Genomic DNA, 14,922 nt, shown 5'->3' with positions numbered 1-14,922 from the left:
TGCAGGGTCCCAAAGCCTTGGGCCGTCCTCGACTGCTTTCCCAGGCCACAGGCAGGGAGCTGGAAGGGAAGCAGGGCTGCTGGGATTAGAACCGGCGCCCGTATGGGATCCCGGGCGTGCAAGGCGAGGACCTTTAACCACTTGCGCCACCGCGCCGGGCCCCAGGACTTCTTTTGATAGAGTGCTTACAGACGTGGGTTCTTGCTGTAGAAGTTGGCCTGAAGTGTAGACTAACATACTGACATTCAATGGCAGCTTCCAGAGAGTATCAAGAGAGGAGGTCGGTAAAGCAGACATGTCTTGCCTTAAGGTGCCACAGCCTGACGATGGGGAAAGCCTTTAGAAGAGGTGTTTGAGGTCTTGGACTGGTTCACCAGAGTAGACAGGCTTGTCATTTGTGTATGTGTGGTCTCCGGAGGTTTGGCTGCAGCCTCCCTGCAGGCCTCCTCCGGGGAGCTCATCTTACGTGGTGTGGCTCTAGCCCTAGGCTGGGTCCTTCAGCCTACATGGCTCGGCCTTCTCCTAGAAGCGGCAATGGGAAGGGAAAGGAAAGGAGAAGGCTAAAGAGAAGAAAAGGGAAGGCTCTTCATTTCTTATTTTGCCTACTATCAATTTTGATGGGGTCTTTGCTGTCTATTATGTCCTTATAATATCATATCTGAGCTAAGAACCTCTTAAAGTTTCTCTGTGAATACATTTTATTTACTTCAAGTACATCTGCCATTACTTCTATTCTGTCAATGGAAGAGATAACATAAAATTGGTGCTTTTAAAAAGAGAGATTTCCATTATATCTGGGGACATGTTATTCGACCCACAGTCTGATTTCAATTTAGGTTACCAAGGTTTAGTGTATGCTATTCCCTTATAAAAATGATCTGAGCCAAGAAAAAATTTTAAATATCTTCCAGTATGCTTTATGTTTTTTTTTTCCCATCGTTTGTCATATTTCTTGACTTTGTTTTGTGTCCATCAAACTTTTCCTTAAGCATAATAGAAAATTTCAAAACTTCCATGAATCCTTCTCTGATTTCCCCATCTCAATGTTTTAACTTTCTCTAAATTCTTTTTTTTAAAGATTTATTTTTATTATTTTTTTATTGGAAAGGCGGATATACAGAGAGGAGAGACAGAGAGGAAGATCTTCCGTCCGATGATTCACTCCCCAAGTGAGCGCAACAGGCCGATACTATGCCGATCTGAAGCCAGGAGCCTCTTCCGGGTCTCCCACGCGGGTGCAGGGTCCCAAAGCTTTGGGCCGTCCTCGACTGCTTTCCCAGGCCACGGGCAGGGAGCTGGAAGGGAAGTGGGGCTGCTGGGATTAGAACCGGCGCCCATATGGGATCCCGGGCGTGCAAGGCGAGGACCTTTAACCACTTGCGCCACCGCTCCGGGCCCAACTTTCTCTAAATTCTTGAAGCAGCTATTATGTTTATTTTTTCTGTTCAATATCTGGTATTTTAATTATTTGTTTACATGTTTAGTTTCCAAGCTAAATTTTAGTCCTCTTGGTGACTTGAGACCATATTTTTCATATATAATATATTCTTGTATCCATTACACATCATAGTATATAACAGCTTGTACATAATGGAAAGTCATTGTAAATTTGGCTAACAACTAGTTTGAGTTTCTTTATTTAAGAGGCAGATAGAGAAAAAAGTGTGTTAGACCCCTTCATCTGCTGGTTAACTTCCTGGGTACCTCAAGGAGCAGAGGCCAGGCCAAATGTGGGAGTGGGAACTCAAGCTAGCTCTTCCGTGTGAGCGGCAAGAGCCCAATTACTTGGACCACAGGGTTTGTATTTGCAGAGAGCTGAAGTGACAAGCCAGACCTGGTGTTTGGACTCAGTACTACAATGAGGCACATGGGCCTCACACCAGTGTCATTAGCACTAGTTTGGGTGTACTCCTCTGTAAGCTTTTTAAAAAGATTTTTAAAAAAGATTTATTTTATTGGAAAGGCAGACTTATGGAGGGAAAGAGAGAGAGTTAGAGAGAGATCCTCAACCATTTGTTTCACTTGCCAAATCCAGAAGCTTCCTCTGAGTTTCTCAAATGGGTGGCAAGGACCCAAGGGCTTGGGCCGTCTTCCACTATGTTCCGAGGCATGTTAGCAGGGTGCTGAATTGAAAGTGGAGCAAGTGGGATTTGAAGTGGCACCCATTTGGGATGCTGGTGTCTCAGGTATAGCTTTAATCACTTGGCCACAATGCTGGCCCCAACCTCACTAACTATTGTGTAGAAGATACATATATATATGATGAAGTAGGTTGACGCCATGTGCTTTGTAATTGGAAATCCAATTTAATTCAGTTTCAATTTGTAAGTGAACTTCTAAAATTTTATGACAGAATGCAAATCAAGGGAGCAGTTGAATTATACCTTTTAAATCACATGTTCTGGAAATTGTCTTATGGTTAGAATTTGATAGTAGACTCAAATGTGAATGTGAAGTGCATGAGGAGATATTTCATTATGAAATTTTTACTTTTCTTTTAGTGGCGGCATGATTTTGTGCATGGCTGGATAAAAGTACCTGTGACTCATGAAACTCAGGAAGAATGTCTTGGCATGGCAGTGTTGGATATGATGAGAATAGCCAAAGAGAAGGATCAAACTCCACTGGCCATCTATAACTCTGTCAGGTAAGTAATTGTCCTCTACAAATTTGGATAACTACATATGTTAGATATTTTATGTAATTAATCGTATTTGCTGTGTTAGTCCACACCCTTTAATTTTGCTTATTTTTGAGGTTCATTTAGCTTTCTAAAATAAAAACATATTTGAAAGGCAGAGCTTACAGAGAGGGAAAGAAAGAGGTAGAAAAAGAGCAAACGCAGAGAGAGTGAGTGAGACAGAGAATGAAACAAAGACAGATAGATTTTTCCCAAAGTGAAGCTGACTACTGATGTGGCCAGAGCCAGAACCAGGAGCACAAATACTTAGTCCATCACCTGCTGCTCCCCAGGATGAACATCAGCAGAGAGATGAACTCCAAAGCTGAGCAGGGCTGCAACCCGGACACTCTCATATACATGTGGCCTGCCTGAGTGGCCTCGTAGTCACTCTACCAGACATGTGCCACTGTTTCTGCATTTAAACTCTAAACACGTATCTTATATATTTTCCGTGATTACTAGATTAAAAAGTTGAGAATGTGAGTGGGGTTAAAACCCTCTCATTGCTTTGAGCTTGTCTTCTCATTAATTGGCCTTGCTGAGTCTCTTTAAAAAGAGTTGTATATTCAGTTTCTATAGGAACAGTTTCTGAGGTTTGTGGTTTGTTTGTTTGTTTGTTTTAATAATTCTCGTTTCATTTTCAGAGGTCTGGCAGGTCTTAACTCATAGGTTAGGATTTCAGTCCACATAGGTTTGTATTTAGGCCTTGCTTTTAATTAAAAATGTAGACATGTATCCCTTAGTTATGTAAAAACAGCATGCGAATTCAGTAAATATTCATTTATTGAATACTCATATGTATGCTTATGGAGTCACAGGGAATACAGATAAAGAACTGAAGTTTCAACTTACTAAAGATGAATGTTATAAATTTGAAGCCGTTTCCGGACTTATACTGTGGTGGAGCATATCTAGTTTTTTGTTGTTGTTGTTAAGGTTTATTGATTTTTATTAGAAAGGCAGATTTACAGAGAGAAGGAGAGAGAGAAAGATCTTTCATCTGCTTGATCACTACCCACAAATGGCCACAATAACCAGCGCTGAGCTGGTCTGAAGCCAGGAGCCAGGAGCCACAAGCAGGAAGCTGGATGCAAAGCAGGGCTGCCGTGTGGGATGCTTATGCGTGCAAGACAAGGACTTTAGCCATTAGGTTACCACACTGCACCCAAAAAAGATTCCTAAAATATAATAATTGGTATTGTACCTAAGCTAGCTCCAGAAACACTGGCAGAAGATTGACGAGAACAGGATGATGTAGTGAGTGATAGTAGGGAGTAACAGACAAAATACTGCGTGAACACGGGCAGGAGCATCGATTCCAATTGGATAAGGAGGCCCAGAGAGGAAGTCTGGACTTTGTGATACAGGAACTGACGCTTTTGGGATGGAAAGAGCTTACCTGAGAGGAGATGCGTGAGAACAGAGTAGTGTATGTGGAGAACTGGACGTTTTTATAGTATACTTTGGTAGGACAGCATTCTGCAGAATCAGAGAAATTGATTATCTACCTTCTTTATGATATGGTCTTTAGAGATGGAAGAGTCAGGACATTTCTTTTTCTTTTTCAAGATTATTTTTATTGGAAAGGCAGATTTACAGAGAGACACAGAGACAGACAGAAACATCTTCACTCTGAGTTCACTCTCTGAGTGGCTGCAATGTCCAGAGCTGAGTCTATCCAAAGCCAGGAGCCAGGATCTTCTGAGTTTCCCACACAGGTGCAGGGTCCCAAGGCTTTGGGCCATCCTCTACTTCTTTCCCATGCCACAAACAAGAAGCTGGCTGGAAAGTGGATCAACTGGAACACGACCCAATACCCTTATGGGATTCCAGTTCATACAAGGCGAGAATCTAGCCACTGAGACATTGTGCGGGGCCTACGAGATTTCTGAGTAGACTTGTTTGAATTACCAAGAAATGATGAGGAAATCACTAAGGTATTGAAGATCTCTCTGCACACCCCTCCTAAAACTGTCCTGCACCTCAGCTGTTGACATATGCCTTGTTGGAGTTATAAGCCAGTTTAGACTATCCTAGAATCTGCCAAGTTCAGCAAAATTATGCTTCAACACTATAAACTGCTATATACTAAATGAAAATAGACACGAGACAGCTGAATAGTACCCTAGAGCCATTTTAAGGTGTATAGCAGCCGGTTCTCTATATAAACTCAAATTGAAATGTTAATGAAGTAGTCAGAGGATGTGGTTAAGAACTTGCATTTTTTAAAAAACATATTAGATACTCAATATCATGTCTACTAATTTCATAATGTTGTAAATTGTTGTTGATGTTATGTTGTGGATTTTAATTGATTGGGATGATATTCTGCCAGCTCTACCTTCAGACCAGAGATGGTCTCCCCAAGAAACCATTGAATTTATCTGGAAAATAAGATGCTGGACTCTATGCTTGCAAAAAAAAAAAAAAAAAAAAAAGGGAAGAAAGAAAGAAATTATGAGGAAATATTGAAACTGTCATGCCAAATTATATGAACAAAAGTATGGCTGCATGTGAACTGTGACATCCAACAAAATAATGGCGTTTAAAATTCACATGCATTTTGGAGTGTCACATTATACTGCAGCACCATTCAAAAGGCAGCAAAAAATTTACTTTCAGGAGCTGGTGCTACAGCATAGCAAGCTAAGCCTCTGCCTGTGGAACCGGCATATTGGGCATATCCTACAACTGCAGTTAAGTTATGGCTGCTCTACTTCAAATCCAGCTCACTACTTCTGTCTTGGGAAAGCAGAGAGCATGGCTTAGCCCAAGTCCTTGAGCCCCTTTCCTATGTGGGAGATGCAGAAGCTCCTGGCTCCTGGCTTTGCGCCAGCCCAAGTCCAGCTGTGTGGCCATTGGAGGGTGTGGTGAACCAGTGGGTGGAGGATCTCTCTCTGTATGTGATGTTGCCCTTCCAAATAAGTAAATAAATCTTTTTAAAATTGCCTTTACAAACTTATTTCTGAGAGATAAGATAATCAAAGAAAATACATTTTTCGAGACTATTGTTTAGACAATTTCCTTAAGAGAAAAAAAAAATCAGTATCTCCTATTGTAAACAATTATGATAACTCAGTATGTTTATGTGCTACTATCAGCAAACGAAACACTGGGTTCATATGCTTTGAATGGTGGTTATGTCCACTTCTGTCTGACTGCTGGCTTGTAATAGTAGCTATCTTGGAAAAATGTGGTAAGCTCTCTCAAATTTGTTTAGATTTCTCTTCCAACATTTTTTTCTGTGTGTGCTCTTTATTCCTAGCTACAAGACATTCTTACCCAAATGTGTTCGAGCCAAGATCCAAGAATATCACATTTTGACAAGGAAGCGAATAAGGTATAGATTTCGCAGATTTATTCAGCAGTTCAGCCAATGCAAAGCCACAGCCAGAAACTTGAAACTTAAGTATCTTATCAATCTGGAAACCCTTCAGTCTGCCTTCTACACAGAACAGTTTGAAGTAAAAGAACCTGGAAGAGGTCCTTCAGGTGAGGAGATTTTTGCAACCATTATAATAACTGGAAACGGTGGAATTCAGTGGTCAAGAGGGAGACATAAGGAAAGTGAGACTCTGACAGAACAGGTAATCCTCAATGATACGTTCTCATTCTTTATTGTCTTAAGTAGAATGGCAATAGAAACAAAGTAATTTCAGTGGTTTGAACCTGCAGCTGTGTTTGTCCCGTGGACAGAAACTGTTGATAGTGTGAAGCCGTCAAAGTCACATATAAAGTTGTTTTCCTGTTTTCAATTTTTTTAAAAAAAATTATTTATTTATTTAATTATTTATTTTACAAAATAATGAGTACTGACTTTTTTTTTCCTAGTTTCACAAAAAAGGATTGAATGCTAAAACTCAGTTTCAAGATCAGTTTTCCTCTTTTTCTTTCACTCTTGGCATAAAATTGACTAGATGTAAAAGACTAAACGTCAGGAAGATGTATCTGTTCATTTAGATTGTTAGGTTTGTGTTGCCAGTTTTAAATGTGTGTGCATCTGTGTGGTTCCTAGGTTGTTATTAGCTGTTTAAAGGATGATTTTGCTCTATATTTTTTGTCCCTTTTGGTAGCTAAAATTCCAGTTTGATAGCAGTGATTGTTGCTGACATGATTTGGGTTGAAAAGCACTGTAGCTTCCTGTTTTCTGGTATACTTTGTTATTCTCATTTTTTAAATCAAAGGAAGATACAATATCGAGTTGAATTTTTAAAAGAGGAAATCATATTTAATGGCTATCGTTCTGAATACCTTTTTGTCATCCGTTTTTGATTTTAAAGATTTTGAAATGATTGTTGTGTGCTTAGTAGATTTTTAAAATGACTTCTCAAATTCTGACTTTTATTTTTTAAATGTTTTTGGTTATAGGATTTACAGTTATATTGTGATTTTCCTGATATTATTGATGTCAGTATTAAGCAAGCAAGCCAGGAAGCTGTAAATGAAGGTAGAGTTGTAACTATCCATAAGCAAGATGGTAAAAATTTGGTAAGTTTGCTTTGTGACTAAATACTGGTTACATTTTACACTTGTCGGAAACAAGTAATTCAGACATCTAACACCAGAGCTTCTTTGTTTTAGAGGTTTTAATCATAGTTACATATATTTCTCTAAAGGCAAACATCAGATTCGTATTTTAATCACATCATATTTTTGGATTGTTTTTCCCCAATTTCTTGTACATTGCTATATTTGTCGCTTATTTTTATGACTACCAAGACGTTAGTTCCTCTGCTATATTCTTGGTAGTACTCGTTCCCTGCTTGTTCCTGACTTAAAATTTTCTTACGAATAAATATATCCAGACTGCCAGTTGCAGTGCCTAACTAAAAAGAGAAAAAGAATCCATCTAAATAATTATATAAAAATTTATATAACAAAATATATAGGTGGGCCTAGAATGGTAGCCTAGTGGCTAAAATCCTTGTCTAGCATGTGCCCGGATCCCATATGAGGGCCGATTTGTATCCAGCAGCTCCACTTCCCATCCAGCTCCCTGCCTGTGGCCTGGGAAAGCAGTTGGGGATGGCCCAAAGTCTTGGGATCCTGCACCTGGAAGAGCTGCTGGCTCCTGGCTTCAGATCGGCTCAGCTCTGGCCCTTATGGCCATTTGGACAGTAAACCAGCAGATGAAAGATCTTTATCTCTGTGTTTCCTTTTCTCTGTAAAATCTGCCTGTCCAATAAAAATAAATAAGTCTTTCAAAAACAAACAGCCAAAAAAAAAAAAAAAAAACAGGACATCCAGGAATTGAATTTCTGCCTCTGTATTCGCTGGTGCCGTATGCAGACACTTCATCTGCTATGCCATGGCTCCATCTCTGCTGGAAGATGTGATTGATTTTAAAAGATTAATCCTCTTTCTTTATGTAGCTTCAGAAATCCCCTCCTATTTTATTAAAAGGAAAGAAATTGATGCTGTTTCACTTGATTTTCTTCTTAGTTTTCTTTCTCTCTCTTATTGAGAGATCACATCCACACCCCCACACTGCGACAGAGTTGGGGAGCTTCCATCCACTGGTTCAGTCCTCAGTGCCTGTAACAGCCAGAATTGGGCAGGACTTAAGCGGGCAGTCTAGAACTCGATTTCAAACTCCTGTATCAGTGGCAGGATCCAAGTCCTGTCACCTGCTGGCTCCCCCGTGTGCTGTAGCAGGAACCTGGAACTCACTGGAGCTGTGATGAGTCCCAAACAGCATAACAGTTACACCAAATGCCGTTTCTGCTTTGTTTTGAACTGAAATGTTTCATGAACTCCTGGCTTGGATGTCCTATTCTTGCTATTGTTCCTTTTTCATAGGTATCTATATAGCTTGCCCTTTTCACCTTTTCAGTTTTATTACTAAAATTGTAACTGAATTGAAACGCTTTTATTCAACACACCTTACTGTTCTTAGAATTATACATTAATTTTAAGTTAACAATACAACCAGGCTAATTTTCAAGGTCATAGTGTAGAATAAGTGGTTGGGTTTTTAAAAAACCACAAGCACACAATTTGAAATCCTAGGCTTTTAACTGTGGCACTACCTTCTTTTTGAATTTCTTTAATATTCCTTGAAAATAGTATGTTCATATTTTGATAAAATTTTGCTGTAAAGATTTGTGAAGTGCTGACATTTCTTTTCCACACCACATTTTCTATTTTAGGAATATATTTTTCTGAACCCAAGCATCATTTTCTATTTTAATATTATATTTTAATAATTTTTATATTTTGATAGTTGAATCTAAGTATTATTTTATATTTTAATAACATGAGGTTTTTATTTATATATCATGTCTCTTGCTGAATTTTGTGATGTTACCCTTTTTCTGCTATTTATTAGAATTAAGAACCATTTTCTCAGTCTGTTTGTTCCTAAGACTTATCGTTGAATATAAGAAAGTATAATTTTTTGCTTATTACGTCTCTCTGGATTGTCATGTTTGACACATGTGTTTTACTATAATTTTACTCTGAAATTTCTTGCATCTATTTTTTTGCATCTAATTTTTTAAAAATTTTGCTAAAATATATTTACTGTTGAACTGAGTACCTTAACTACTTTCTTTTTTATTTTTCTCCCACAAAAAGAGATTTATTTATTTGAAAGTCAGTCCTACAGAGAGGGAGAAACACAGAGCAGCATCTTCCATTCTTCCATTTCTGGTTCACCACCCAGATAGTCACAAAGACCAGGACTGGGATAGGCCAAAGCCGTAAGTCAGAGCTCCTTCCAGAACGGATGACCGGGGCCCAACATCTAGGTCATCCTCCACTGCTGCTTTTCCCAGACTGTCAGCAGGGAGCAGGATTGAAGTGGAGCAGTCGGGACGCCGACAGGCAGCTGTATGGGATGCTGGCCTTGTGGGCTGCAGCCTGACCTTCTGTGTCACAGCCCTGGCCCCCTTCTTAACCATTCCTAAGCATACATGTTGGTAGAATTCAGCATATTTACATTCTCCAGAGCCTTTGTGTGTTGTTGCAGCACTGAAACTCTATACCCAGGAAATGACCACTCCCGTTTTCCCTTCTGTTCCAATCTTTGCAACTACCATTCTGCTTTCCAACCACGTGCTTTTGCCTGTTCTGGATACCTAACATAAGTGGAACCTCACAGTACTGTCTTTTTGTGACTGGCTTGTTTCACTTAGCATAATATACTCACACTTCTCCCATGTGATCGCATGAATCAGCATTTCGTTTTTAATATATCCATTTGCGTAGCCATTCATTCCTGGATGAACATTGGGGTTGTTTCCATCCGTCCTGGCTACCATGAATAATATTCCAAAGAATATGGGTTAACAAATATGTCGTTGAGACCTTGCTTTCAATTGTTTTTGGTTAGATTCCCAGAAGAGGATTACTGCAAATGATGGTAATTCTCTGTGTAATTTTTTTTTGAAGGAATTACCACGCTGTTTTCCACCATGGCCATTCCCCTTTACATCCAATAGTAGCGCACAGGGTTCTTCTTTCATATTCTCACGAGCACTTGTTGTTCTTGTTGTTTTCTGGTATTGTGATAGTAAGCTTTTTCTATATGCCTGTTAGGCATTTGTGGATTTTGTTTTTGTTTTTGTTTTTGAGGAGTGCTTTATCAGTTTAGTTATATTTTATTGTTGAGTCCTAGAGGTTTGTTATTCTGGAAGTAAGTCTCCTTCCAGACAAATTATTTGCAGGTATTTATTCCCTTTCCATGGGTTGCCTTTCTGCTCCACAAACTCACATGTTACAGACATGTTGACTTTTGAAATAGTTTAATTTCGCTGCCTTTACCCAAGCACCTCACATACTCACGGTTCTTCACTTAATCCCTATTGTGTATGCCCACTGCATGCACGCTGTATTCTCACCACGAGGTGAGAAATGGCCGGAATCACATTTCCACTCCGGTATGTCTTTTTGATTTTGTCCTCCAAGAGTTGATTATCGGCTTTGTTTTCTCCTTGGTATCTGTAGTAGCATCTCCATCACCTACAGTTCCTCTGGAACAGCTTTCTTCTCAGTACATGGTTAAGCCTATGATGTGTTGTATCATATCTGCCTATTTCCTGGAGAAGCCCCTGTTTGGGCAAACTCTGTAACTGTTTTGCCCAGATGTGAACCTTGAGCATTCCTTTCTTATCATCCTGGGAATTATTTCCTTGCGTCTTTTATGTTCATTCCTTGGTTTTTTGAATTCTGTATTTGCATTGTCTTTCTCTCTATATAAGTACTGATTGATGTTTTTATTGGGATTGTAGGCAATCTGAGAATTAACCTAGGGAAAATTTTATCTCTTTATCATGCTGAATTTTTTTCCAAGAGAAGTATTAATTTCCTAAGTATTCAGGTCAAAATTGCATCTTAAAAAATTGATAATTTTATACTTACTTATTTGATAAACTTGTCTGCAGATATTACATCATTTTGTTATCACTGAAGCTTTTTCTTATTGACAATTTTTATATATCCAAGTATAAACATATACAAATATGTGGAAATGAATACATTTTTTTCTGTAGATATAACATTTTTAAGAAGAATTTATTGGAAAGGCATGTTTTCAGAGAGAAATCTTCATCTTCTGCTGCTGTAGCCAGCAGCATTGGACTCAGTGAAACATTTTTACTCATGTATAATTTTTCACTCAGTAGCATGCTTCATTGTATGTTCACATGAGGTTGTATGTGCACATATGTGTGTATGATGATACAATTATAACATAGCCATAGTCTGAGTACTTTTACTTTTGATATATAATGGTGTGTAAAAATAGATTTTTGTGAAATCTAATTAACACTTTGATGTTAAGTTAGATTAGTTTATAGTTGAGATACTGGCCTGTTAGTCTAATTAAGGGCATTGGAATCCAAAAATAATGTATGTAGAATGATCTATACCTGGTAAGGCATGATAAAGCCATATTTGGAAGGTTTGTAAATATCAGACCTAAGAATTTATAATTCACATTGTCTAATTGAGAGCTTAAAAACATGAATGATTTAGTAAGAAAAATAGTTGAGAATTACTTTAACAACAGGAAGTGAGAAGTTTCAATATTTAGCATGCACTTGACCTTAAAATGATACGTGTGGCTTCTCTTTTTGCTTTCTCTGCTTAGGAAATTGAACTTGGCTCACTGAGGGAAGCTTTGTCTTTTGTGTCACTAATTGATGGGTACTACAGACTAACAGCAGATGCGCATCACTACCTCTGTAAAGAAGTTGCCCCTCCAACAGTGCTGGAGAACATACAGAGCAACTGTCACGGCCCAATTTCGTGAGTAACACAAACTTTCAGAGCTTTTCAACTGTGAGTGACACATAGTTGACCATCCATCCCCACAATTTCGACATCACTAGATTCAATCAACTGCTGATTGAACTATTAAAAATATTTATGTCTGTCTTGAACATGTACCCACGTCTTTTATTACTCCTTAAATGCTTTTTTGATAATATAGCAAAGCAACTGTTCATATAATATTTATATTGCATAGAATTTAGATTGTAATAAAATCCTTGTAAGTCATCTAGTTATGATTTCAGGTAAATGGAACAATAGCCAGATGGTGAAACAGTAGGTCATACACATAGATGTAGGCACTTTGAAAAAAAAATAGTGTAATTTGAAAAAAAAAAATTTCAAAAGTAACAATCCAGGGGAAGTATTGTGGCACAGTAGGCTGTTCGGCTATGGCTGGCACTCATGTGGATCCATTTCAAGGCCTGGTTGCTCCGTTTCCAATTTGGATCCCTGACTGTGAGCTTGATTTTGGTTTCTTTCCATCTAAACAACCTGTGGATAGTAACTGCCACATTGACTGATTCAGTTCTTTATTACTGGATAAAGCCAGTAACTGCTGGATCAGGCATAACATCTGTTTATTCTAGTTATGTGTCAGTAAGAATTTGCTTTATAGTCGACACCTCATTAAAGTATTGAACCAGAATAGAAATCTGGGATTGTGAGCATGAGTTTCTACACTTTAGCCTCCCCCTAATATTTGAGAAACTGTATCTTGAGTGATATGTGCGACTGCTTCAATCTTTATCTGATGACTGTTTTCATAAGTCTGGCACTGCCTGGACATTTTGCATAGAATTGGTATATAGTTTGGACTTTCAATATTTTTTAAACTGATAGCATTTATTTATTCATTTACCCATGTATCATTCCAGCACGTTTTCATTTACTTAAAAAAAGCATTTATGGAGGTTCTATTACATGCAGACATTGTTTTATACAAATATGTAGAAGGAAACAAATTATTCTTACCTTTTATGCATTACATTTTGCTTTTCTTTCAAGATTTGCAGCTTCGTTATCATGGGTCTTCTAGTAGACTTTGGTATCATACTAGATATATTAAATAATGCACATAAATTTGTATATTAGTAGAAGAGACTGTTATATTGTCTACCTAATTAAAGGAAGGTTTTGGGGAGTGAATATGGCTTTTTAATAAAAAGGCAGAATATGTGAATGAATTTTTTTGTGTGATTTTAATTGTTTTCTATTACCTTATATGCACTTTCAGGTAATATAAATTCCTCTTAAATTGATTTTAATTAATCAAAATAGCTTGGCACTTTGATTTTTTTTTGCCTTGAAAAATTAACATGAAGCAGACAAGACTTTTAAAAATTGGGGGTTTTGGATTTGGTTTGGGACTTTCACATTGCTTTTGGTCATAATATGGTGCTTGTGGATTGTCGTTCAAACTCCTTCTTCTTTACCTTTAGAATGGATTTCGCCATTAGTAAGCTGAAGAGAGCAGGCAATCAGACTGGACTCTATGTACTCCGATGCAGTCCTAAGGACTTCAACAAATACTTTTTGACCTTTGCTGTTGAGGTTAGTATGTCATATTTATTAATGGTAACACTTTTTTTAACCTATGTGCTTTGCTCTGCATGTGTAATCTAATATGATGTTTTCTTTCTAATACTCAAAAGTTACCATTCTAAATTAAGATAACTAGCTTAATGTTCAGTTTCCTTCAAGGATTCTGTACAAATAATATAAAATATATTTTCTATAAAATAATTTTGTAATGTGTCTTAGGTTTTCACTTGCCATTCATTTTATTTTTTTATCTTTGGATGTTACCAGTGCATCTTGTGGTATTTCACAAAATCTTTTTGTTTTTTTTTAAGATTTATTTATTTTTATTGGAAAGTCAAATTTACGGTAGAGGGAGAGATAAAGAGAAAGATTTTTCATCTGCTGGTTCACTGTCCTAGTGGCTGCAATGTCCAGAGCTGAGCTGATGTGAAGCCAGGAGCTAGGAGCCAGGAGCTTCTTCCAGGTCTCCCCCCTGGGCACAGGATCCCAAGGTTTTGGGCCATCCCTAATTGCTTTGCCAGGCTACAGGCAGGGAGCAAGATGAGAAGTGGAGTAGCTGGAACATAAACTGGAGCCCATATAGGATCTGGGCACAAACAAGGAGAGGACTTCAGCCACTAGGCTATAGTGCCAGGTCCTTCACAAAATTTTTTGAAGTTTCTTTTTTCATAGGTACAGAAGCCTTTACCAAATCATGTAGGACAAAATAGAAGCAAATTTTCTGTTTATTAGCAGTGGTTACATTTTTTAGAGAAAAATACGGCATTAGTGAGTAGAAACATGATAGCACTTTTGACTAGTGATTTTTCTAACATTGATAATGATTTGTAATATATGCGTTAACTGTGAAACCACAGCAAACACATCACTATTGACACAGGTCACTTTGGATCTCCTCTAAGACTATTTACTATCCAAATCATCTACAAACTTAACCACCATGTGTAAAGCTAAGCAAATTTTATAGCAGTTTCTAAATTTCTTTTTGAAAGTAGAGAATACAATGATTTTGTTATTGAATGGCATTTAGTGTTTGTAGAGAATAGGTTATTTATAAATATAGAAGGCAGGTTACTTCTTCACTGTTATATAAAACTGATAATCTAGCCTGGTTTCACAGTGCCTTCTTACTGTTACATGTCAAAGTCCATTGTTCACTGATCAAATAAAAATTTTTAATATTTGAAAAAGCTGTCAGAGAGATATGTTCTAGCATAATAAAGTTAAAACTTCAAGAAACTAACTTTTCAGATAAATAGAAATTTAAAAGTATACCAAAAACTGTTGAATTGAGGATTGTAAATATAGGCATGATAATTTTTAAGAAATACTGCTCAGAGTAGGAAATTCATGAGATTGACTTTGAGTATTAGCAGTTCATTTTTTTAAACAAATGGCTTTAAGTAGAAAGAATGTGCTTA

General features: G+C 37.7%; 1 protein-coding gene across 4 annotated transcripts in view; it reads left to right on the top strand.

The window, feature by feature from the left end:
- Window positions 1–14,922, top strand: part of JAK2 (Janus kinase 2) — a 78,970-nt gene that overhangs the window by 46,698 nt on the left and 17,350 nt on the right. For all 4 annotated transcript variants that reach the window (XM_040988890.1, XM_040988889.1, XM_040988887.1 and 1 more), the window contains 5 exons: window positions 2,502–2,647; window positions 5,949–6,270; window positions 7,052–7,171; window positions 11,775–11,932; window positions 13,399–13,510. In XM_040988890.1, coding sequence (XP_040844824.1) covers window positions 2,502–2,647; window positions 5,949–6,270; window positions 7,052–7,171; window positions 11,775–11,932; window positions 13,399–13,510 — 858 coding nt within the window. The remainder of the gene's footprint in view (window positions 1–2,501; window positions 2,648–5,948; window positions 6,271–7,051; window positions 7,172–11,774; window positions 11,933–13,398; window positions 13,511–14,922) is intronic.

Source organism: Ochotona curzoniae, unplaced genomic scaffold (genome assembly GCF_017591425.1).
Source record: "Ochotona curzoniae isolate NIBS_2020 unplaced genomic scaffold, NIBS_Ocur_1.0 contig_50, whole genome shotgun sequence".
Taxonomy (NCBI): domain Eukaryota; kingdom Metazoa; phylum Chordata; class Mammalia; order Lagomorpha; family Ochotonidae; genus Ochotona; species Ochotona curzoniae.
This window is presented reverse-complemented; position numbering and strand designations above follow the sequence as displayed.